The following is a 24,889-nucleotide window of genomic DNA, read 5'->3' on the forward strand; positions in this document are numbered from 1 at the left end:
TCCAGATCATTAATAAAAATTACAAACAACAGTGGCCCCAAAACAGATCCCTGAGGCACACCACTCGTAACTGTACTCCATGATGAATATTTACCATCCACCACCACCCTCTGTCTCCTATCTGATAGCCAATTCCTGATCCAACTTCCTAGATTACCCACAATCCCATACATCTGCATTTTCTGCAGAAGCCTACCATGGTGAACCTTATCGAACGCCTTACTAAAATCCATGTATACCACGTCAACTGCCTTGCCCCCATCCACCTCTTTGGTCACCTTCTCAAAAAACTCAATAAGGTTAGTAAGGCACGACCTACCCGCTACAAAACCATGCTGACTATTTCTAATCAATTCATTACACTCCAAATAACTATAAATCCTATCCCTAATAATTTTTTCTAAAACCTTGCCCACAACAGAAGTAAGACTCACCGGTCTATAATTCCCGGCAAAGTCTCTGTTCCCCTTCTTAAACAATGGGACAACATTCGCTATCCTCCAATCCTCCGGGACTACACCAGAGACCAATGACGACCTGAAGATCTGAGCCAGAGGCTCTGCAATCACCTCTCTAGCCTCCCAGAGAATCCTGGAAGGAGTTATAAAGCTTGTTGAAGTGAATTTGAACAATTTTTCTCTTTGAAGTACCTCATTATTGCACAGACATCCCCTGCTAGGTTCCGACGACATGCTGTTGAGGTGAGGTACTCCTGTGGATTCAGACGGTACGTGTCAATCATGAAATTACGATAGGCAAGGTAACTGGGGAAAAACGGGATTAAAAAGATGGTTGAAATATCAGTTTTCCAAAAAGTCACTGTTAAGAGACACCACAAAACAAGAGCCGAATTGATCAGGCTGTTCGCTGTACTGTATGTTCAGCTTTGCTACACCACTGCACAGGATGAAATGAATGGATTTTGTGAGATAGCCCAATGTCCTCGTCACCACGTGCACTGACCTCTCACTGTGTTCCGCTAATGTGAGAAGTGAGTCAACTAACTTCTTTAGATCTTTCTCACCTTCCTTCTTGGAGAGTTCTAACCCACGAACAGGGTATGTATGCGCCTCCTATTTTTACTTTCAATATGAAACTCCATTTGCTGCCAGTTAGCCCAGATAACGGAAAGTGTCTGCTTGTCAGCTGGTAGTACTCTCGCCTCTGAGACAGAGAGATGCTGGATTCACAGTGCATGATCTGATGGCCCAATTCAGGGGCACTGCCTTTTAAATGGGGTGTTAAACAAAGCCCCAGGTGCCTGGCTAAGAGGAAGCAAAAGATCCTATGACACGATTCCAAGATCAGGCTACCTGAACAATATTCACTGATCTAATTACTGTCTGTGGGAACTGGCTGTACAAAACTGGCTGCCCCTGCAAAGGAGGGAGGTCCCCCTGGAATGTGAACGGTGATTTACAAACTCAAGTTTCTTTCTTACAGATTTACAGATTTTGAATTTAATTCAAGGAAAGCCAATCCTTCTAAAATATTCCAGAATCTAGTTTTCACATTTCTGAAGGCCTCATAATGAATACACATGGTCCTCAGTAGAGGTCCTAAATTCAGTCGGCCCCATACAAATTGGTCCCACACATGAAAGAGGTGTTTCTTCTTTCATGATAGGTGTGCACATAAAATCTGTGCTGCAGAGATTTACTGGAGTGGAATGTTTCTTCCATCTGCCAAGCTTGGGGACTTCTTGATCAGTTATCTGCGGAAAGGATGTGGAAAAAAAGCTGACAGCTCCAGCAGCTGCTGCGTGGCCACAGAAACCCCGTGCTGGCCTCTCCTACTCCTCTCACCGCCTCCTCACAGCTTCTCCTCCGCCGCCGGAGTCCTGGGAGGAGCAGCGGGTCCTGCGGCCGTGGTGGATTGAATAGCGAAACAACTGGCACAGTGAGTTCGCACATCTGCCTCACAGTGCCAGGGACCCGGGTTCGATTTCTGGTTTGGGTCACTGTCTGTGTCACCTGGTTCTGCATGGGTTTCCTCCGGGTGCTCTGGTTTCCTCTCACAGTCCAAAGATGTGTAGGTTCGGTTGATTGGCCATGCTAAAATTGACCTTAGTGTTTGGTGAATTAGCAGAGTAAATACGTGGGGTTATGCGGATAGGACCTGATTGTGGTCGGTGCAGACTCGATGGGCTAAATGGCCTCCTTCTGTACTGTAGGGATTCTAGGATTCTACCAAAGAGCTGCATTTAAGGATTGTGTTTTTACACAAGTTCAAAACCAAGCACAAAGATGAAAGTTGGTTAATATGCTAATAGACTAGACACTGATATTAGAACCATAGAGTTCCTACAGGGCAGAACGGAGCCATTCGGTTCATCGACTCTCCGAAAGAGCCATCCCATGACCAATCCACCTAACCTACACAGCTTTGAACACCAAGGGACAATTTAGTATGGCCAATCCATCTAACCTACACAGCTTTGAACACCAAGGGACAATTTAGTATGGCCAATCCATCTAACCTACACAGCTTTGAACACCAAGGGACAATTTAGTATGGCCAATCCATCTAACCTACACAGCTTTGAACACCAAGGGACAATTTAGTATGGCCAATCCATCTAACCTACACAGCTTTGAACACCAAGGGACAATTTAGTATGGCCAATCCATCTAACCTACACATCCTTGCAGACCAGTAGGCAATTTAGCATGGTCAATCCACCTAACCTCCATATCTTTGGACTGTAGAAGGAAACTGGAACAGCCAGAGGAAACCCAAGGAGACACAGGCAGTCACCCAAGGCTGGAATTTAAGCCGGGTCCCTGCCTTGTGCTAACCACTATGCTACTGTGCCACCTTGATATTGCCTGCCTGACATTGTTCCCCCAAAGACAGTATGATAACAAGCGAATCATTAAGCCTGTCTTGGGAATCAGTAAACACCTCACACTCGTCAAGTGAGAAGGCTTCTTGCTCCAGACATTCAACAAATGGCCACCCCTCAGGTCCAGCAAAGTCAGTCAAGCTTTAAACAGGAAGCTACGAGGGAACACTTTGGCCAGGCACAGAAGAATAGGGGAATTTATTTTGTTTATGTCAAGTGGAAGAACTTTGTGATTTGTGAAAGTACGGCATGTTCACTATTATGTATTACACAAAGACACATTGTACTGATTGAATTAAGTGAGTGTGACCATGCCTGTTACTCTGTCTGTTCACCTTGTGAGATAAAGCACCCTAATGATTCATGCGTGGTCCCAACTTACTAAGTGTTTTCTCAAGCCACCTTTGAAAAGGTCAGAGGCATAAATGCAAAAAAAAATCAAGTTAAGATCACAATGGGATACTACTGTTACACCACTAGGTGGTTAGGTTACTGCATTGTTAGATATTAGGCAGCACAAGTCAATTCTGGCAGATAATGAACATGGGATTTACTTACAGGAGTGAGTGAATCTGAGTCTCTTTGACAGAACAAAATTTGGAAGGATTTTATTTTCTCACTATTGCTGGATATGCTTTATTGGTTATTACTGCTTCTCTCTCTGGTACTTCCCATGAGTGACAGCACACTGTGTGCTTGGTAACTACCTCATCTGGGACTCCTTCAAAGTGCCACCTCAGCGAGAAGAATAAGCAAAATGGCTGTCTGCCCCACCTCATTGAGGTCTGCATGGGAGTCTTAAAAATGTGGTTTTGGGATGTGGCTGTCACTGACCACATTTATTGCTCAACCCGAGGTAGATTATTAACTGAATGGATATAGATTGGGAGAGGGGAAAAAAACCTCATAACATTTAAGAAGTTTTTAGATGTACACTTGAGATACAAAGGCATACAAAGCTATGGGCTAAATGCTGGGAAATGGGATTAGAATAATTAGGCAGTTTGTCTTTGACTGGCACAGATGTGGTGGGCTGAAGGGCCTATTCTGTGCTGCAGACCTCCATGACCCTAGTTCCCCTGATGGTGAGCTTTCTCCATGAACATTGGCAGCACAGTGGCATTGGCATGGTGGCACAGTGGTTAGCACTGTTGTCTCTCAGTGTCATGGATCTAGGTTCAATTCCAGCCTTGGGTCACTGTGTGTGCAGAGTTTGCATGTTCTCCCTGTATCTGCGTGGGTTTCCTCCAGGTGCTCCGGTTTCCTCCCACAGTACAAAGATAGGTGGATTGGCCATGCTAAATTGCCCTTTAGTGTCAGGGAGATTAGCAGGGTAAATATGTGGGGTTACAAGGGTAGGGCCCGGATGGAATTGTTGTGGTGCATTCTTGATGGGCCAAATGGCCTCCTTCTGCACTGTAGGGATTCAATGACTGCTGTAATCTTTGTGGTGGTAAGTATTATTTTACACTGGAATAGTTTGCTAGACTACTTCTGAGAGTCAATCTCAGTGCGGGCCTAGTGTCATGTGTTGGACAGAATGGATAGGGGTGACAGATTGTCTTCCATCTAAGACTTGAATGAACTCATTGATGCCATTCAGGTTGTTTTTATTGTCATTCTTCTGGTTCCAGTGCATAAATGCCAAATTTGTTGAGCTCGATTTTAAAATCTGCCACGGTGCTGTTCATTAAAAACCATGACCACTGCTCTATTATTTCAGATTTATGTGACTAAGATGGGAGCCAAAATGCTAATGATTAGGCCACCTTTTTGTGCTGGATACCGAAATAGCCCAGCAATCAGGACTTTGAAACCCACATTGGCTAGTTGCTTATGGCTGCCTCAGTTATCAACGCTGGACTTTACAAAACAGTCCTTTAACTTAAGGTTAACTAAATTGGGAATTCAAAAACACCCTATCACAGACACATGCCTATGTGGTTGAGTTGACATGGAAATGTATCTCACACAGAAACCTTTTGAAAGCAAGTGAGATTTTTCACACCTGCACATAGTAACTCACAGTAAAGGGACAGCTGCTTTGTGAAACACGGAGAGAGGCAAAGCAGATACTGCTGGGTGCAACAGAGCTGGACTGTTAAGCAGGATGCTTGTGAGAGTATTTTTTCTGTTCCAAAGGAAGGGGGCCGAACCAACATGACGTTTGGAGACTTAAGGAACAAGGAGTTGGAGGTGGGCCTTGCTGGTGAAATTCGAATCTGGAAGATTCAGGTTGAGTGGAGTGACTTTCAAAGGACACAGAGTTTCAACCTAGTGCAGCAGGGTGAAATGAGTCTGCTGGACAGCCAGGAGGAACTTTGGACTTGTTCTTGCAGCGCTACAAGGTGCATAGCGAAAGGGTTGTGAGATACATCTCAATTGGACTACTAAGTTAAAATACAAGTACCCTTTCTTATATTCTGTGTTGATTGTGTGCAGTTTTGGTGTCCTTATCTGAGGAAGGATGTCCTTGCTATAGGGGGAGTACAGCGAAGATTTACCAGGCTGATTCCTGGGAATGGCAGGTCTGTCATATGAGGAGAGACTAAATCAGTTCGGATTATATTCACTGAAGTTTAGAAGAGTGAGAGGGGATCTCATAGAAATTTATAAAATTCTAACAGGGTTAGACAGGGTAGATTCAGAAAGAATGTTCCCAATGGTGGGGGAGTCCAGAACTAGGGTCATAGTTTGAGGATAAGGGGTAAACCTTTTAGGACTGAGGTGCAACATAGTGGGACAGTGGTTGGCACTGCTGCCTCACAGCGCCAGGAACCATGGTTCGATTCCTGTGTGGAGGCTGCACATTCTCCCTGTGTATATGTGGGTTTCCTCCAGGTGCTCCGGTTTCTTCCCACAGTCTGTAAGATGTGCTTTAGGTGCATTAGCCATGCTAAATTCTCCCTCAGTGTACCCAAACAGGCGCCAGAGTGTGGCGATAGAGGACTTTCACAGTAACTTCGTTGCTTGTTAATGTAAACTTACTTGTGACAATAATAATTAAACTCTGGAGAAATTTCTTCGCCCAGCAAATGGTGAATGTGTGAAATTCACTCCCACAGAAAGTAGTTGAGGCCAAAATGTTGTCTGATTTCAAGAAGAAATTAGATATCGCTCTTGGAGCTAAAGGGATCAGGGGACTGGGGAGGGAAGGTGGACCAGGATATTGAATTCAATGATCAGCCATGATCAAAATGAATGGCAGAGCAGGCTCGACGGGCCGAATGCTTCTGTTTTCTATGTTGATGATTACGGTTTGTTTGTTACAGTAAAAGTCTAAAAACATGAACGATTATTTCCAATGCTGGTTTGGGAAATTCATTGCTTGTTAAATGTTATTGGCCTCAAAGGGGATTGTAACATATCTGATTCTTTATGAATCCTTTAAAGGAGTCAGGTGTGTTTAGTGGATGTGGTATATCCTGAGAGATAGCAACTTTTCGTATGTCTTCCCTGACATGCCTTGACTGCAGGGTATTTGTTTTGAATATAAGTGTGTAGGATGAACAATTGGCTACATCTTGAGACTTGTCATCAAGGTCATTTGAAGATGATCTCCTCACCTGCCAATTCAAAAGTGACAGACCTCTGCTAGTCATTAATGAATGTCCTGAGTAAACCTCCTAAATTGGGAGTACAGGGTGGCATGGTGGCACAGTGGTTAGCACTGCTGCCTCACAGCTCCAGAGACTAGAATTCGATTCCCGGCTTGGGTCACTGTCTGTGTGCAGTTTGCACGGGTTTCCTCCAGGTGCTCCGGTTTTCTCCCACAGTCCAAAGACGTGCTGGTTGGGTGCATTGGTCAAGCTAAATTCTCCGAGTGTATCCGAACAGGTGCCGGAGTGTGGCGACTGGAGGATTTTCACAGTAACTTCACTGCTGTGTTAATGTAGGCCTACTTATGACACTAATAAACAAACTTACAAACTTTAAAATGTTAAACTACTTATGTTGGCATGCAACCCCCCCCCCCCCCCCACCCCCCCCCACCCCTTTCAAGTACTGTAACTCAGACAAAAGTCTTCCAATGTATTGCAGGCCTGGGAACCAATCTGTCACTTACTATTCTCTAGAAAACAAAGTCTTATCTGTAAATAAATACTCACATTTCTGGGGTTTTGGATTTGTTTTTTCCATTGAAGAATTCCGGGAGAGCTCGTCGCTCAATGGCATGGACACTGTCGAGAAGAAGGATAATTCAGGCCTGGTTGAACTGTTAACTGCCACTTTGTATAACCAGGTCTCCCTAAAATAAGCTTCATGCTAACCCGCTCTTAATTTCAGCCCCGGGGGAGACCAGCAGAATCAGACCGACCACCTATTCACCTTCCATCGACTTCAATACACAGTGAAACCTCGGGGGGACAGGAGAAGGAAGGGGAGAGAGGAATAGGCATCAATTCTCATCCCAACAATTTCCTACTGAGTGGGTTATGGCCAAATTCCTTCTCTGATGCTGATGTTAGGCTATCTGGACTTCTGGATATGGCAGGTATTGGGCGGAATTCTCCAAAAAATTCTAAGTGTTGAATTTGAGAGAAAACTGGAGTAATTCACACTGTTTTTTTCAGTGGGAGAATCTCCCACACTCTGTGCAATGCAGAGGCCATCAGTTCAAATATCATTAGATTTCAGTGGGTGGGGCTCTGATTGCTGGCCTCCCTTCTGCCCCCATCGAACCCAATGCAGTGTGGCAGAGGGAGCCCCACCAATTACCCCTTAGGCCCTGCCCCCATATGCCCTGGCCACAATGAGCAGTGCCAAGGTGTGCCCTGGTCATGGGTACTTTGCCTTTTGGGCAGTGTCGGGGGCATAGGCTGGCATTGCCAGGGTGCCCATGCCCAAGGGCACTACCCTCACTCACCACCCAACCCCCTTGGGGGCCACCGATTGTCCCCCCCTCTTTCACTCCAACGGAGTAGGGCTGCTAGCTCCCTGAAAGTGGGGAGCTAGGGCCACCCCCACTGGCAGAGTGGGAGAGGCTAGCGGGCCCGGAAAATTCAGTCCCAGGTTCGCTAATAGCACATAAATGATATGTAAAACATCATTTGAATGCAAGTCCTGCCTCCCCGCCAATTTCCAGCATGGAGAAGACCGTGCCAGAAATCTGGTGCTGGGAGACGCCAGCAGGGCGTGAACGCTTGCAGGAATCCCACGAATCGCCCCTACATGATTCTCTTGACTCGCCGCGCTACACAATTAGCACAGCAGGATGGGAGAATCGCCCCATTGTCTTTGGGATGTATACAGTCGTACAACACATGTATGTTCTTTTACTGATGCTGTGGATTTTAATAATCCCCATGTACAATCACAGGCTGCAGCACAGGAAAAGCTCATATGGCACGTCAGATCCAAGAAATAAAATTCAAAGGGAGAAAAATATCTGTCATACCTTGCAGCCCAAATGAAATACAGTGCTATCCTGAGAACTAGCAAACCCTTTGCAATGGGGCACAAATGAAGTGAAAATGAATATCCAACATAGAAGATTTTAATTCATAATAACTGATCATTATTTACCACAAAATGTATGTCAGCTTCAGCCTAGTAAATACAAGCACCACAGGGATACCTGTTGTAGTCAAACCACGCTGCATAGCTGGGTATAATAATATGATGAGTCTGCTCTGTCACATTGTCCTCATGTAAGTCCGGATTCTTCGTCTGTTCCCCTTTGTTTCCAGCAGAAGTGTCTTCCTCATCCTAGTAGAAAAACATAATTCACCTGCTGCTGCTGTGTGCAAAGGACTTATTCTGTCATTCAACAAGATCCCCCTCCCACCCCTCTGAACTTAGCTTTCTCAAACTGGACCATTCACAAATGACAGAACTCATTCCTGGCATGTCCAGGCAGTTATCTTTCAAAATGGCACTACCCCTTAAACTGAATGCTCTGGGGAAACAATGTGCAACCATGGACCATCAAGCTATCAGCTGAATTTCACAGAGGTACTTAACACAACTTGAATTATAGTGAAGGCAGCACAATAGATAGAAGAGTGGAATCCAACGTTATTGATTGCTGACCAGCATCATTGTTTGAAAGAAGCAGGCAAATTGTGAACAAGGTTATTTTACAAGTGCCATTGTTGCAATACAAGGTCGCTCCCTGTCAGAGCCTGACTCTTCATTAGCATCAGGAACATTCATCCCCGTGACTTATTGGAACCTTCACACAGCCCACCTCGATCATACTTCAAGTGGCAAGCAGCATCCCCACTGAGTGTGTCACACCCTCTCTCCCCGATTCCACCACTCCATCATATAAGTTCAATTCACTCTTCAAGTGCCTCACTCGATGTACTAGGTGGTTTGAACGTGGAGTCAGGAGGAACACATCCCAGTTCCATACTGAAGTCAGCATATTTTAATCACTGAGCCTGTTGGTCTTTCTAAGGACCATCTGTTAGGCTGTGAATAGATATGGTTGACAGATACACAACCTGTCTCACAGCAAACCAATATTTAAATGGGAAACCTCATGCCTGGTTGAGGCCTCTTCTTTAAATATAAAAGAGACTAATCCCTGGTTGAGGCTGAGACCCTGGACAGGGGTGTTTTTTTGTGGCACATTTCCATCCTGTAATGAGCGTGTGCTTCCTGCACTACTAGGACCTTGATTGTTTCATGCCAGAAGATTAGACATTATGTAGCTGAATTCCAGGCCTCACATGCAGCAGACGATCAGTCAGCGGAATGCACACTAATGCAGGCAGACAAATGTCTGCATGGTTTTAAACATTCAGCTGTCCACAACTGTGACTTGTCCAAGGAACTTGTTCACCGAGGCATTCATAATTTTTACCTGAGTAGCTGTGGAGTCTGCACTGGCACAAGACCAGCTATAGGCAATAGCACTGGAATGAAACTGCACAACAAAGTGGAAATACCCCTCTGCCTCTTTGCCATTTTAGGCTTTGACTTGTGGCGCAGTACTTGTGCAGTTAATCGCCCACTGCAATCTAGCTCGTTATTTCAGCAAAGCCATGACAAGTGGCATTGTTGGAATGATCTTCAAAAATAGCAACTCTCACAAATAGAAAGGATGTTTAAGAGCAAAATAAAAACTGAAGGGTACTGCTCCTCACAAAACTAACACTAAAACTACAGGGAAAAATGTATGAGCAGCATTCTTACCTTGCCTGTAGTCTCCAGATTATCATCCTCTTGTTCATCTAGAAGAGAAAAGAGAGATCATTACTGCTCATCTAGCCTACAGTGTAAATGGTTTCAAATGTGCCCTGCAACTCCAGAGTAATAGAAAGCTTCTTTCTGTTTTTATCAAATAACAGCTGAAAAGAAGAATGTGAAGTCATTTTACAGTGAGGCTTAACTTACCTGAGGGGGGTATCCATTATACATGAACTATATCCTCTACACACCCAGAGAGTACAGCCGAGATGGATTATCAGTGTTCAGGGTGGGCAGGTTGGACACCCTAAGTAGTGGACTACCACAGAGATGTCTGATCACAGAAACTCCTTGTTCAATCATGAAAATATTTCAAAGCCAGTGTTACTGATCTTAGTGTGGCACAGTGGTTAGCACTGCTGCCTCACAGCACCAGAGGCCCGTGTTCGATTCCCAGCTTGGGTCACTATCTGTGTGGACACAATAAGAAGTCTCACAAAACCAAGTTAAAGCACAACAGGTTTATTTAGTATCACGAGCTTTTGGAGTGCTGAGTGGACTCACCTGACGAAGGAGCAGTGCTCCAAACGCTCATGACACCAAATAAACCTGTTGGACTTTAACCTGGTTTTGTGAGACTTCTTACTGTGCCCATCCCAGTCCAATGCTGACATCTCCACAACATGTCTGTGTGGAGTTTACACATTCTCCCCGTGTCTGCGTGCGTTTCCTCCTGGAGCTCCGCTTTCCTCTCTTAGTCTGAAAGACATGTTGGTTTGGTGGATTGGCCATGCTAAATTCTCCCCCAGCGTACCCGAACAGGCGCTGGAGTGTGGCAACTAGGGAATTTTCACAGTAACTTCACTGTAAGCCTACTTGTGACACTAATAAACTAATGAAAAACTAGTGACAACTGATGGACATGCCATGTAGACTGCTACAGAAACCACTTGCCTGGAACTCAGTTGCCTTCTAAGTGAGGCTCCATCCCTTAAGGGCACAATACAGCACAGGCAACTCTGACCATCATGACAGTTCCAGGGATAAGGCATTGTCAGCTCTTACTGGGCGGGTTACAGGGCCACTTGTAAAGCCTGAGAAAGTTTAGCTGAAGTCGTCATATTGGCAAGTAAGATTGCTGTCCTGAAATTTCAAATTCTTAAAACCTCTACGAAGATCCATCCATTGTACAATGGAGAAGTCAAAACCCTCAGTACTGTAACAAACCTTTCGAAGGACAGATGTTTTCCTGCGAGACTGCCAGACGCATAAAAATATGAATTTCTTGGGTATTTCAGATTATCGACTGGCATGGTTGCACCAGTGATCCAGGTACAGGTAAACATGGTAAAGCTATACCCTGAGATGCACTTGCAACCACAGACAGCCACCTATGTAGGCAGACCTATAGGACAAGTAGCTAGGACTCAGTGTTTTTCCCTCGAGTTGCACCAGAGAAATGTTTGATCTAATTCAGTTGATGCTGCCAACTGAATATGTTCCAAAAGGCAGTCCAATTTATCAACCTAAAGAATTTCCAAGGGGTGCGTTTACATATCTAGATCCTTGTTTTCGTATTGTTACTGTCAATATGGCAGTAAATATCTGCAATGTGCACTTCTAACTGAGCCCTGGATGAGCGACCAATGTCCAACACATTATTAGCATGAAGCTTGAGCAGTCAGGGAACAGCCTATAATGAGCCTCAAGGCGCAGCGCGCAGGCACTCTGCTAATAAAACAACAGAATAGATAAGGGCTTGACGGCTGTCACAGACATTATGGGCTGTAGGGCTCCTTGCTATGTTGTCAAACTCTACGACTTTATAAACATTTCAGCATACTTTGGCACAGCCTGTTGGTTCATTAGTTAGACAACACTTGGTCTCCATATTCTAAAAAGGATATAGAGGTATTGTAGAAGGAATAAAAAAATTCCTAGGATGATATCAGAACTGACAGGTTATACCTATCAGGAAGGCTCCTTCTGTGGGATAACCTGAAAACCCAACATAGATGTTCATGATTATGAAAGGGTTTGATAGAGTAGATGTCTATATGTTTCCACATCTGGGCAAGACTAGAACTAGGAGCCATAAATATTTAATTTGTAATTGGCCCATGTATTGGTTTTCAGTGAAAAGTATTGTTTCTCACATGCTATACAGATAAAACATACCGTTCATAGAGAAGGAAAGGAGAGAGTGCAGAATGTAGTGTTACAGTCATAGCTAGGGTGTAGAGAAAGATCAGCTTAATACAAGGTAGGTCCATTCAATAGTCTGATGGCAGCAGGGAAGAAGCTGTTCTTGAGTTGGTTTGTAAGGTGGAAGAGAGTATACAAGGTAGCCATGAATAAATCAATAGGGAAATAGGTGATCATGGAGATGCTGTCAAGGGGAAGTTGGTAAAACTTGTGAGGGTGAAAGCAATAGAAGGATAAAGTAATAGGGTTAGATGAAGGATGCGAGAGAAGGCTCAAACACTGCATGGACCAGTTGGGCAGAATAGTCTGTTTCTATACTTCGTACTGAGGGGGCTCCAGCTATTGCCACCACTACATTCATGTCTTGCTGCGTTTTCTCTGAACAGATTGAAGAGAGCATCCCCCTTGTGCAGTTTTTTTTCGTTTAATGCAATTTATATCTTGTAGCTCACAAAAAAAAGGTACGGAAGAAAATCTTGTTCATGTAGTGCGACTTGAAGGAGTGCTGTACATACACACGTCAGGTTCCAGGGGGCAGACAACACCGTGGGTCATTACCTCTGTTTCCTACTGATACAACTGAAGAAACCATTGTGGGACAACAGCTAGCTTTTCACAGCTTTAGCTACCCCCATAGGAATCAATACTACACAAATAACTCTTTTCCCCCAACGTTCTTCTCAAATAGAAATGGAGTTGGTCTCACTTCTGACTGACCTTGCTCACAATTTGAACACGATTGACCAGATCTGGTAAGCTTACTGCAAATAAGATTTAACTCAGCTATCTTTTCAAAATGGTTACTTCAATTTATTTCCCTTTTTTGGTGTGTGAAGACCTTTTACGTTTCTTACGGAAAGCAATTCTTAGACCGAAATGAATGCAGCTAACGATGTGACTGATGTTTGTATGGGAAACATGAAGCAGTCCAAAATCAATTTGGACCATTACAATCATACTGCTGCAAATGATTCTCCCTTCTGGATAATCAAAGAGTTGCATTTATATTGCTCCTTTCATGAAAGCAAAATGTCCCAGAACACTTCATAGCCAATGAAGTACTTTTGAAATGTTGTAAGGGGAAATACAGCAAAGTGTGTACACAGCAAAGGTGCCCAAACGGCAATGAGATGCATGACTGTGAGATGAGATGAATGTGAAATGAGATGAATATCTGTCTTTGATGGAGTTAGCTGAGGGATAAATGTTGGCTACGACACCAAGAAACCACCCATGTTTCTTTGAAGAGAGCTATGAAATCTTTAACATTTCACTTGACCAAGTAGATGGGGATCTCGGTTTTACATCTCACTCACAACACAGTAACAAAGAAGCACCCTGCTGGAAATTTAGTCTGGATTATAAAATAGAATGGGGCTTAAATCTAGAGCAAGAGTGCTCTGATTGCTTTTGTTAAAATTGAGACACAGGGGTAGATTGAGGATTTGAGCTAAATATATAGATGGAGAGAGATAGGTAGACAGATTGATCGGTAGAGAGATAGAGATGAATAGATACATTGATTAATAGACTATTCTTTACCTAGATCAGTCATAGTGCCGCCCTTCACTGGAGCAGATTCAGAATCCTTCTTCGTGTTCACTAAAAGAGAAAATCTGAAGATATAAACATTGCAAACTATTCTACAACAACTGCAAACATTCACCAAGAGTTTGCAATAAGCCCACAGCAGGTAACAAAAATGAACACTGCAGGTTTGTGGGAAACTGTCCTCATGCTCACTCAAGTTACTTGAACTTCCTTCTATAATCAATCCCACATCTTAAAGACAGAATGAAAATTGCTTCCAGCTCAGATTCAGAACAACCATCAAAGTCTGAGTTCAACATTCTACTGCAGTCTGAAGCTTACCAACCAAGATGATGGCACTGTTTGGTGTGCTTAGTATGTCACTGGCTGGCAACGTGACACATGCATAATCCGTGCAGGGTGGATGAGAGACTGCGTTCCCCATTGAATATTTTAAAAAGTTTGGGAAAGGATTATACACATCAGTTGATGCAAAACAATATTGCAGAGAAAGGTAGGTTGCCTACCTTACCTTGTAGGGTCTTTCTCATTCTTCAAGTATTACATATCCTCCACACATTATAGCATTAAAAGCTAGACTGACAAGTTCTGGGGAAGCCATTTGATGAGCATACAAATAAAATATGTGAACAATGCATATCGTACAAAGAATGAAGATTCTAGAAGATAGGCAGTCTTCACTGAAGCATACTCCGAGGAAAATCAGTGTATCAAAGCAGTGCAAATCCAAGACAGTTAGTCTTTTGCTAAGGACCTATAACAACAGGAAATTTGCCAGGGTCGCTATGGTGTGAAGCAATTAAATTTGGGCAGCAATGTAAGGATTACTTGAGATGGCAACTCTAAGTGCTATAGTTGACAAGTGGCTAGGAAACAGCAATGAAAAAGGTGGAATGACCTTACCTCAGGCTTCTTGGCCACAAAATGATAATGCACAGTACAAAATTAGATACTGAGCTATCTGCTTGTTGCTCATTGCCTTGCCTTTTGGTGACAAAGCTTCCAAAACCAATTTACCCAAGTTAAGGCGCAGTAAGGTATTCATGGAGCGATCTCAATTTTTCCTGAGCTCTTAAAATTAATCAGCAATGAATTTATCCTCGATTTTAATTGCAATCAACTCTCACGATACGCAAACAAAAGATGGTTTTCAAGTATCAGAATGTGGTCCGATACTGAGCTCAGTTGCAGGAGCTGAATTGAGATACTCAGTGGCTTCAAAAGGCCACAGGGAGCAGTTCTCAATCTGATAGACAAGCTGATGCAAACACAAGAAAGGAGGTACAGGAAGGACCACTAAAACTTTGTGCTCTCCAGATCTGTGCATCAACCGCGGGGGGCAGTGATGAATCCCACAGAAAGATGTGTGCGTTCTTCCTGAAGCGACAACACGTTGCCAGTAGCTTTAAAGCAAAGACTATATGCTTATGCCACAGGGTCCTTCTGGGCACTAGCAGGAGGAATGACAATGATCAGCTCGTCTACTGTTCCATAAGGAAGGTCACAGATACTCTTGTTTTGACATGCAGGTTATTATGTTACATTCAACACCAAGATAGTGGGAGTCAGGGTACCTTTAATTGAGATACCAACCACGCATGCACCTGTACAATATCTTAGTACCATAACTAAATCACCCCACGTTGAAATGAAGCTGTGCATTTATACAGCACCTTTCACATCTTCAGGACATCCCATAGTGCTTAACATGCAATGAAATACTTTTCTAAGTGCTGCTGCTATTGCAATGTCAGCATTCAGGGCAGCCATCGTTTGCGCAATTATTGATGAATGCTCTGCAAGTGCTGACAAAATTCTTCAGCTCATTGCACAGCTTCCAGGGATGGACAACGGGGTCCTTTCCTTAATGAAGCTGTGTGTGTTCCCCAAGTATTCTGGAATGACAACTGGTCGAAAGGCTCCTCAGAGTCACTAGGGTAATTTTTACCATCACTGCTTGAACAGTAGACTGGGACAGCAGATCAGCCGCCTGTTAATAGAATTCGCTTGATTTAAATGGGAAGGAAGACTGGGTGGGTGATCAGCTCCAGAAACTTACTGTGTAAGCAATGAAGGTGAAAATTATTCCCACGGGCAATCCATTCAAAATCTGTCGGGTAGGTAAGACCTGCACCACACAGCAAAGTCTTTTTGGAAGCAGACATGAAGACCAGGAGTATTGCTGAGCAGATGTGTTCAAACAGTTTCAACGTTTGGACTGCATCAGGGTGTCTGTACAATGAGATTGAAAAGTGGCATTCTGTATATTTCTGTCTAATTATGGATGAGCAGCAGCATCAGGAAGAGAATGTTGATGATGGCAAATCAGCAGAGGATGAGGGTCCAGTGCAGAATGGGCTCAATAGCTGAACAATGAGACAATCTTCTCTTATAACTTGTGGAAACAATCAGCGGGAAATACTATCAACTCACAAAATGTTACTTCTTGTTTTTTTCAGGTTATTTTTATTATTTTACTTTTCTTTATGTCACAAAGATAAACGCAAGGTTTCAGTGGATGTCGTGTCTGCATTTCAGTAAAGAGCATGCTTTTATATAGCGCCTTTCATGCTTTTAGCTCGATTTAAATTACTTCACAGTCAATTCTATACTTTTGAAGTGCAGTCCCCATTACTTTGTACGCAAAAGTGATAGCAGATTTGCGCACAGCAGGGTCTAACAAGCAGCAGCAAGATAAATGGCCAGACTATTGTCTTTTTAGTTTTGGTTTTAGGATGAACATCGACCAGGATACAACAGAGGTCACCTACTCTTCCAGTCACATCAGAAGATCTTTAATGCCCAATCAGTAACAGGCCTTTGTGTGGTACCGCATGTAAAAGGCCTTAGAGGTATCTGTGCTGTTCTCTTGTGCTAAACGTACGACTGCCCCAGGCTCTTTCGCCATTACTACTTCGAAATGATACTTCATTGAAATGGTTAAACACGAAGGATAATCTCCTTGCGATCATCTAATCCTGTACAGTAGGCTCAGATGGTCTTGCTGATGTGCCAGGAATAGCCTGGTTCAGTCATGGGGTGTCTGTGCTTGGATCAGTTTCTCCTAGAAAGGGACTGGTAGCAATTACCTGACCTGGTCAAACGGCCAAACTGGCAGTCAAATCTTCACATCAACGACAGCTTCTTTCCAGCAGAGCATTGCACTGCAAGAAGCTCTCCAAATCCCTCACTCAGCTGCCTGGATTGTACCTCCAAGCATGCCGTCACATCATGGACTGTGGATTTCCCAAAGCTTTGGCATCATCACAAGAGATGCTCGCATTGTGACTGCCTCCTACATACTTGAGGTCCCCTTGCAGATGCTATTGATGATGCCTGCTGTTCAACGTAAAACTGGGCAATGGATTTTGGAATTCTACTCCAAATCACTGTGAACGTTATTCTGGAAGACATCAACTCCCTGGTTCACCTGTTCATGTCAGAACACATTTCCTTTTCTAGCTGCCAGTTGTAAAGAATCTGCTAGCAGCTGTGACCACAAGATCTCTACTCAGCAGAAATCTCTCTTCAACCACCACCTTTACCTTTTTCTTGAGTAACAAATTGATATTTCCAGGATTAGGGCATTTCTACGGCGAGGGAAATTTAGAACAGTGATGCTGCTTTGTTTATGATGCAGTTTAATCATCCATTAGCACAGTTAGTTGTACTGATAAACTTGTGCTTATTTCAGCCAAATTGCTCATCACCCTAGCCCCTTTAAGAACTCACATCGTGCTGCTTGGAGTCCAGAATTTGAATATTGGTGAAAGTTGCAGTTAGAGGCTTTTTCATCAGGACAAACAAAAGAATGCCAAATTTCAAACAATAATAATATATGCTACAGGAGAAAAGGTGCTGATTGGCTGCAAGTCAACTCTGACCGAGTTGTTGCCATGGAGAAAGCAATGAGGAATTATAGGCTCCTCAAACTCTTGGGTAATTCAAAAAATGCTTAAGACTTGAACAAGTTCCTTCTGTTTGAAGGGAATAAATTCCTGCAATAAATGTATACTGCTTCTAGCAAACATTACGAACTTGACTGATTATCTTAAACTGGTTGTTGGCATAGCTATTAGCACACTTGGAATTGTTCAACAGGTGTTGCCCAATTTTGGAATTACATCTAACAGTTGACGCTTTGGTTTGGGTTTTGCAAGAGCAGCCAAGAGAGCACGCTGTCTCATTTGATCAGCCAATTGCTGGGACTTTTAGCCTACATAACTGGCACTGAAATTCATCCACGGCACTGTTCAATTGTGTTGTATGTAGAACATCTGCTTTGGGCTGATGGCAAAATCCTGTCTGTGGAAAATGCCACTACATAGTAGCAATGTCTAACAGCCCACTTGACACCACGTATGTCCTAATAGATGGCGTGGCCATCGGATTTCCTCTAGGTATCGCAGTCTAGCACACACTAACATTCTTGTTGGTTTCCAAAAGAAACACATTTTTGATGGAATGAGCCATAACCTTCTACCCCCCCGTGCACAATATTTCCGATGTATAATCTCTAAATCTGCAGCTGCATGTAAGGATTTTCTTACACACCTTAATAGACTGCAATCTGCGCTCAAATTCACTTTTCAGGCACTCCCTTTCCTCACTTGATAGTTGAGAAAATCACTAATGGGTTTTCCACTACTATCTACAAGAAGCTTTTTTGGGATTTGTATAGCTCCGCGTGCTACAAGACTGGTTTTATCAGCAGTCTTTAAATAGGGGCCTAGCACTTACTCACTTTGCAAGCTTGGTACAGAAATAGAGCTCATCAAATCTATCCTGTGGGACAATGGCTATCCTGATCAGATCATTGTTCGCTCTGCATTGTGCAAATTCACAATTGGGTCAGAGGCTGCCATCATCAGACCAGAAAAGTGCCTTGTTTACCTCAAATTACACTGGAAAGGCAAAGAATCTCAAAACTTTCAACAACAGGTCAAGCAAGCTATTTCACACTGTTACTATGCAGTGACTACATAATTGGTATTTTCTACTAACAGGATGCAGCCATCAGTCTAAAAAGGTAATCTGCCTACCACACAACTAAGCAACGTGGTGTATGAATCTCACTGCCAGTGTAACGTCAGGTAGTTAGATTATAAATCACAATGACTGGCTGATTAAAACAAGCAGCAAGTTCCTTTGGTTGGTCATGATAGCAGAGTACAGATCGTAATCCAATCTGCCTGAGCTTGCAACATCTAAACAAAATGTCTCCCATTAGAGGTGATTCCACGATTAGGCAGCACTTACTGAACAACCCCAAGTGTGTTAATAGCTATACTAATAACCAATTTAAGATAATCAAATTTGCAACGTGGTCCATTTACATGTGCTAAAAGTAACGTGTATTCATAAATAAGGATTTACTTTCTGTAAAAAGGAACATGCCCGACCTTGTGCCTTTTACCAGGGAGCTTGGGCAGCTGATAGCTCCATGTTATTTTCTCCACGGCAATGCCTCAGTCAATCAGAGTTGACTTGCAACAACCTCTTTTCTCCTGTAGTATAAATTGATGTGATCATTTGAAATTTGGCATTCTTGTGTTTGTCCAGATGAGTAGAAGATGAAAATCTCTGGTAACATGTCTCTCTTTTCAGCAATATGGTTGGCATCATTACTTCTTGAAGAAGGTTAAGAGTGTTAGTGCCACAGAGTATTAACTTCTTCAGGGGAAGCAACAAGGTATACTGAATCACTGGCTAACACATAGTGAGGGGTTTAGACTGCAGCATGTTCTGCATATGCGTGGTCTAATACAAATATAAAGGATCTTGGTAGGTGAATTCAACTGAATACATTTTACAAATACATAAAGAAAGGCAAGTGTCAATCTTCCTCAGCTTCGTCCTTCTATTTTTCTTTTATTGTCTTACTCTATTTATCCATCAATTGTCATTACTTCAGTTACTGTAACTGGATTAACTCAGGTTAACAACAGAGCTTGTGAAACTATTCAAGTAGCCATTTATTCAGTTATTTTGATAGTCTCAGGATATCACGGTCAACCTCGCTATTAAACTGTTTTTTTCCTGAGGACACCTTGTTCCAGACACACTCCTGGACTGGTGATAGGTTGCACCACTTTCTCCTGCCCGATTGCCTCTCAATCCTGATCTACCCACAACTTGGGTAAAGGTTGGCCCTTTGCCCTGATTTCATCAGATCCCCACTCAGTCCGCTGCAAGCAGCCTGAGTTCTCCTATGAAGGGGGTTTTGCAGGTCTTGTGGTCTCCTCCTATATTCACATGAAATAACGCAATCCATTTCAGAACTGGCTACTATCCCTTATTTAGACCAGCCTTAGCACCATTATTGAAGGGGCACTCTGACTGGCTTTTCAGCAGCAAATTAATTCAAATTTAGTTGAAAACACAAAGTTCCTGTGTTTATGTCTGTGAGAATGTTCTAACAATAGGGGAAAAGATGAACTGGCGTTTAATTAATTCTGCACGTTCATGGTAATTTTATCCAAATAGTGACTGAGGGTTCAACAGTCATCTACATGCTGCAAGACACACCACTGTACAGAAAGTATTGAAACAGCAATATCTAGGCCTTGATAATACTGGAGTGTTCCCAGGACCTGCCAGTCAGAATGGACAATCAATATTGCTGAGCGAGAGAACTACCAGTCCACTTATGGAGTCAAAACAGTGAACATGCAATGAACAAACTTGTGATATTGGTACATCTCTAACTTCTTCATGTTCTGGTGAAAGGCAATCATTCTGAAATGTGCTTCACTCTCCCTAAGTGCTGCTTTTTTGAAAGCTCAGTTGTGGGACATGAACGTCACTGGCTGGCCAGCACTTATTGCTTATCCCTAGTTCCCCGAGGGCAGTTGCAAGTCAACCACGTTGCTGTGGCTCTGGAGTCACATGTGGGCCAAGCCAAATAAGGATGGCAGATTTCCGTCCCTAAAGGACATTAGCGAACCATGAGTTTTTCCAACAAAGGTTTCATGGTCATCAGCAGATTCTTAATTCCTGATATCTTTTTCTTGAACTTAAATTCCACCATCTGCCATGGCAGGATTCAAACCCAGGTCCCCAGGCCATTGTCTGGGTTTCTGGATTAATAATCCAGCGATAATACCTCTAGACCATTGCCTCCTCTTTGTGTTACTGTTTCTATGTTTTTATTTCAGATTTCCAGAACCTGCAGTATTTTGCTATGATGTTGAAATAAATTTGAAAAATTTATTTAGAAACATTAATTTAGAAACATCAGTTTGTTGTAGCAGTAACAGCATTGCTGCCTCTTGTCAGAAGGTCAAATTGAATGCTTTGGCATCTAAAGGCTAGAATACAGATTGTTATAAAGATAAGTTGTTATAGATTCGGACCTGACTCCAGACAACCCCAGTGAATGGAAAGCAGAATGCCTGCTGCTGAATACTGGGTTGGCATCCAGGGACACACTCACCTTACAGGTGGAGCTGCTACCTCCATTACAACTGACCAGCTATGAATAATCAAGGTCATATTACATCCCAAGGTGAACTGCGGCTATGTATAGGACATAGAACAGTACAGGCCCTTCAGCCCTCGATGTTGTGCCAAGCTATCCCACTCCATTCTGGTGTGCTCCATGTGCCTATCCAATAACCGCTTGAAAGTTCCTAAAGTGTCCAACTCCACTAGCAAAGCAGGCAGTGTATTCCACACCCCAACCACTCTCTGAGTAAGAGCTTTATAACTGGTAGTACTTTGTACTGATTGCTCTCTCCTTTAAGGTTGAACCTACTAACCTACCTTTTAGGTTTATGGTGGCAAGCTCCTTCCCACGACATATATAGAATGTACAGCACATAAACAGGCCATTTGGCATGACTGCTCCATGCTGGTGTTTGAAGGTGTGGACCATCGTCCCACCTCCACCTTCCCTTCAGAAGTTAGGTATAGCCTTCAAAACACAATCTCCTTTCACATTCAGTGATGCCTGTACTAGCCAGTGGGATGCCCATTCGGCTTTCAGCAACTTCTCACTACATTGAATCAAACAGGATTTCACTAGACTTGGTTTTATTTCTGATCTTAACCCAATTTATTTCTCTAGTCCAGAGATTACCTGACCCTGAGCACAAAATCTAGTGACGTGAATGTGTTTCGTCATGAGTGTAATACACAGCTGCTATTGAGAAACCTCTACAAGAGACAGAATCGACGCCTGAAATACTCGCATGATAATGAAACCCTTCAGAAATCAAAAATGCTCTCCCAAAGTCAGCATTGTTTGACAGTTCACTTGTTAAATTTTTTACAAAATCTAAAACTGTTACACCACAGCACACTGTGCAGTCAATACTAACAGGGCAGTATACAATGAGCAGGGTGTTAAGGTTCTATGATTTACATTTGAAAGTAATAACTGACTCTGTCCTTCACCCGGTCACTGCAGCACAGCAGAGCAGAAATACAATCTTAAGACATATTGGATGGCCGTTGGGCAGTGCAAGAGGTTGAAGACTAGCCATTCAGTTTTGGTGTCAGAAACTAAATCCCATTTCCACTGGAGAGATGGAAGTGGCTAGTCCCTGGGATAATTCGAATAAGATAAACTTTAAACAGTTCCAATCTACTTGCAATTCAACAAATGTCCATTGTATCATGTACAATAGGTCAACATCAATTCAAACTGGCTAAAAGCATTAAACGAGAAAAACTTATTACCACTTTTCGGTAGTGTGACCTCTTCTACGTTGGGGACAGGGGAAGGTTCATCCATGTCCTTGGTCAGGTCCTCTTGGTCCTCCTCTCGATGTCCTCGCTTTGACTTGGCATATGGTGTGGCAGGACTGCGTCTTAAAACAAGGTGCAATGCGGTCATCCGCTCAAGAGTACAACATTCTAACTCTTTCTTTATGTAGTCAGAAATTCTATCGCTCACAGCTACATTCACTGAGTGGAAAATCATGTGGAAAATGCTCCAGATACCAGTGCTGTCACTCCATCAAGAGCTTTTTTTTATTTTACATTCAACCAATCTTGTGCTGTAATGATGCAGAAGAGGATTTCTGTTATCTGAGACCCCAATCAAAATATGTAATGCTGGAAACAGGTGAGCAAGCATTTCAAGTTGTACCCAAATTCCAAGTAGCTGAAACAACCTGCCTCCCCACTTTGCTATCTTACCATTAGGCTGTAGTTGGGCTGCTGCGAAGCTATGCGCAAATTTCACTTCAGTTTAATATAGGCCATAAATACAATGCAGCTAGAACAAGGAGAGTTCAACGACTCTGAACGCTCCAACAGATCCTGCACAATTTTCAGTGCCACAAATTTACGCCAATATTAGTTCCCGTGGGATGTGAATAACTCTAGATAACAATGCTGAAAAGATCAGAATTCCGGCTATACCATGACAGAAATAAGGAGATGGAAAGGATCCAAAGTTCAAAGCCTACATTCATTCTTTAACAATAAATTCAGTTTCTTCCGGAGGTTAAAGCATCTCCATAAATGCAGTGAACTTGTCTTGCAGATCACATTTAGGGCTAATTTGAAGAATTACGATAGAACCATACAATGCAGAAGGAGGCCATTCGGTCCATTGACTCTGCACTGACTCTCCAAACGAACATCCCACCGAGGCCTGCCCTATCCTCATAACCCCACGCATTTACCATGGCCAATCCACCTAACCTACACATCTTTGGACACAGATGGACAATTCAGCATGGCCAATCCACCTAAGCTACACATCTTGGGAAATTAAGGGACAATTTAGCATGGCCAATCCACCTAACCTACACATCTTTGGACACAGATGGACAACTCAGCATGGCCAATCCACCTAAGCTATACATCTTTGAACACTCAGGGGCAATTTAGCATGGCCAATTCACCTAACCTGCACACCGTTGGACACTAAGGGGCAATTTAGCATGGCCAATTCATTTAATCCTTGGACACTAAGGGGCAATTTAGCATGGCCAATTCATTTAATCCTTGGACACTAAGGGGCAATTTAGCATGGCCAATTCATTTAATCCTTGAACACTAAGGGGCAATTTAGCATGGCCAATTCACCTAACCTGCACACCGTTGACACTAAGGGGCAATTTAGCATGGCCAATTCATTTAACCTACACATCCTTGGACACTAAGGGGCAATTTAGCATAGCCAATCCACCTAACATGCACATCTTTGGATCGTGAGAGAAAACTGGATTACCTGGAGGAAGCCCATGCAGACATGCGGGTTAGGGCTGCGGAAAGCACACTAAATGGGCAAATGTTTGGATGAAATTGTCGGGAGTGAATGTCCTGCCAGCTGGCTACGCTCCACCACACATCTCGTTCCACAGAGTGGCCTTCGATGGGGTAGAGCTTAAATCTACGGTGCCAAGAGGAGGGGTAGTGAGAGCTGGAACAAAATGCTGCAGGTATAGACCTTAACACAGTCCTCGATAAGATAAGACACAAGGGTGGGCAATCAAGGAAACGTTCAGGTGGGAGGTTACCCATAGGGAAAAGAGCCACACAAACAAGGAAAACAGGTACTTATTAATGACGTGGAACATTCCAAAATATGGGGTCAGAAAGCTAGACTTGCAGTTGTAACTGGAAGGCCTGAATGAGATGTATCTCAAAAAGGACATAAAGGTAAACATCTTAAAAATGTGACTATACAGCCACAAAAAGCCAATGACATTATTAAATGAGATGGTAGTCTTTCAGAGAGTGCTTGAGGTAGGTAGGTTCTGGGGTAGTAATTTCAAAATTATTACTGGCAGCCTGAGTTGGACAAATTGGTGTTAAGGAAGAGTTCCACATTTTAGTCAATGGAACAGTTCTGGGGCAGCAAAAATGTAAAATGTACTGTACTCAAACTGGCTTGCTTGCCATATCCTAGCACTGGGTAAATAAACAATGGAAGAAAATTGGAACAAATAAGGCAGTGGGAGAGATAAAAAGAGAAAATGAAAAGATAATGTACAACAGGGCAGTGAGGTTAAATAAGGAAAGGAGTGTTAGAGAGACAAATTTAAATCATACAAACAAAAGGCATCAGGAATAAAGTAATGGAGGTAACTAGTGAGAATACATGTAGTATCATTTCAGAAACATGGTTAACAGCAGTGAATGGTCTAAGAGTTGGAATTGAGAGGGTATGAAATGCATTCCAATGTTACACTT

At 43.1% G+C, this 24,889-nt stretch overlaps 1 protein-coding gene across 5 annotated transcripts in view; it reads right to left on the bottom strand.

Moving 5' to 3' along the window:
* The window catches only part of smarcc2 (SWI/SNF related BAF chromatin remodeling complex subunit C2), a 145,062-nt gene that overhangs the window by 44,488 nt on the left and 75,685 nt on the right, over positions 1 to 24,889 (bottom strand). For 4 of the 5 annotated variants that reach the window (XM_080218060.1, XM_080218059.1, XM_080218062.1 and 1 more), the window contains exons 11-16: positions 22,421 to 22,551; positions 13,730 to 13,789; positions 9,989 to 10,026; positions 8,424 to 8,554; positions 6,955 to 7,026; positions 651 to 764 (exon numbers count right to left, since the gene is read on the bottom strand). In XM_080218060.1, coding sequence (XP_080074186.1) covers positions 651 to 764; positions 6,955 to 7,026; positions 8,424 to 8,554; positions 9,989 to 10,026; positions 13,730 to 13,789; positions 22,421 to 22,551 — 546 coding nt within the window. The remainder of the gene's footprint in view (positions 1 to 650; positions 765 to 6,954; positions 7,027 to 8,423; positions 8,555 to 9,988; positions 10,027 to 13,729; positions 13,790 to 22,420; positions 22,552 to 24,889) is intronic. The other variant, XM_080218061.1, reaches the window with a different exon arrangement.

This window comes from Carcharhinus amblyrhynchos, chromosome X (assembly GCF_965287045.1).
Source record: "Carcharhinus amblyrhynchos chromosome X, sCarAmb.v2.hapA, whole genome shotgun sequence".
In the NCBI taxonomy this organism is placed as follows: domain Eukaryota; kingdom Metazoa; phylum Chordata; class Chondrichthyes; order Carcharhiniformes; family Carcharhinidae; genus Carcharhinus; species Carcharhinus amblyrhynchos.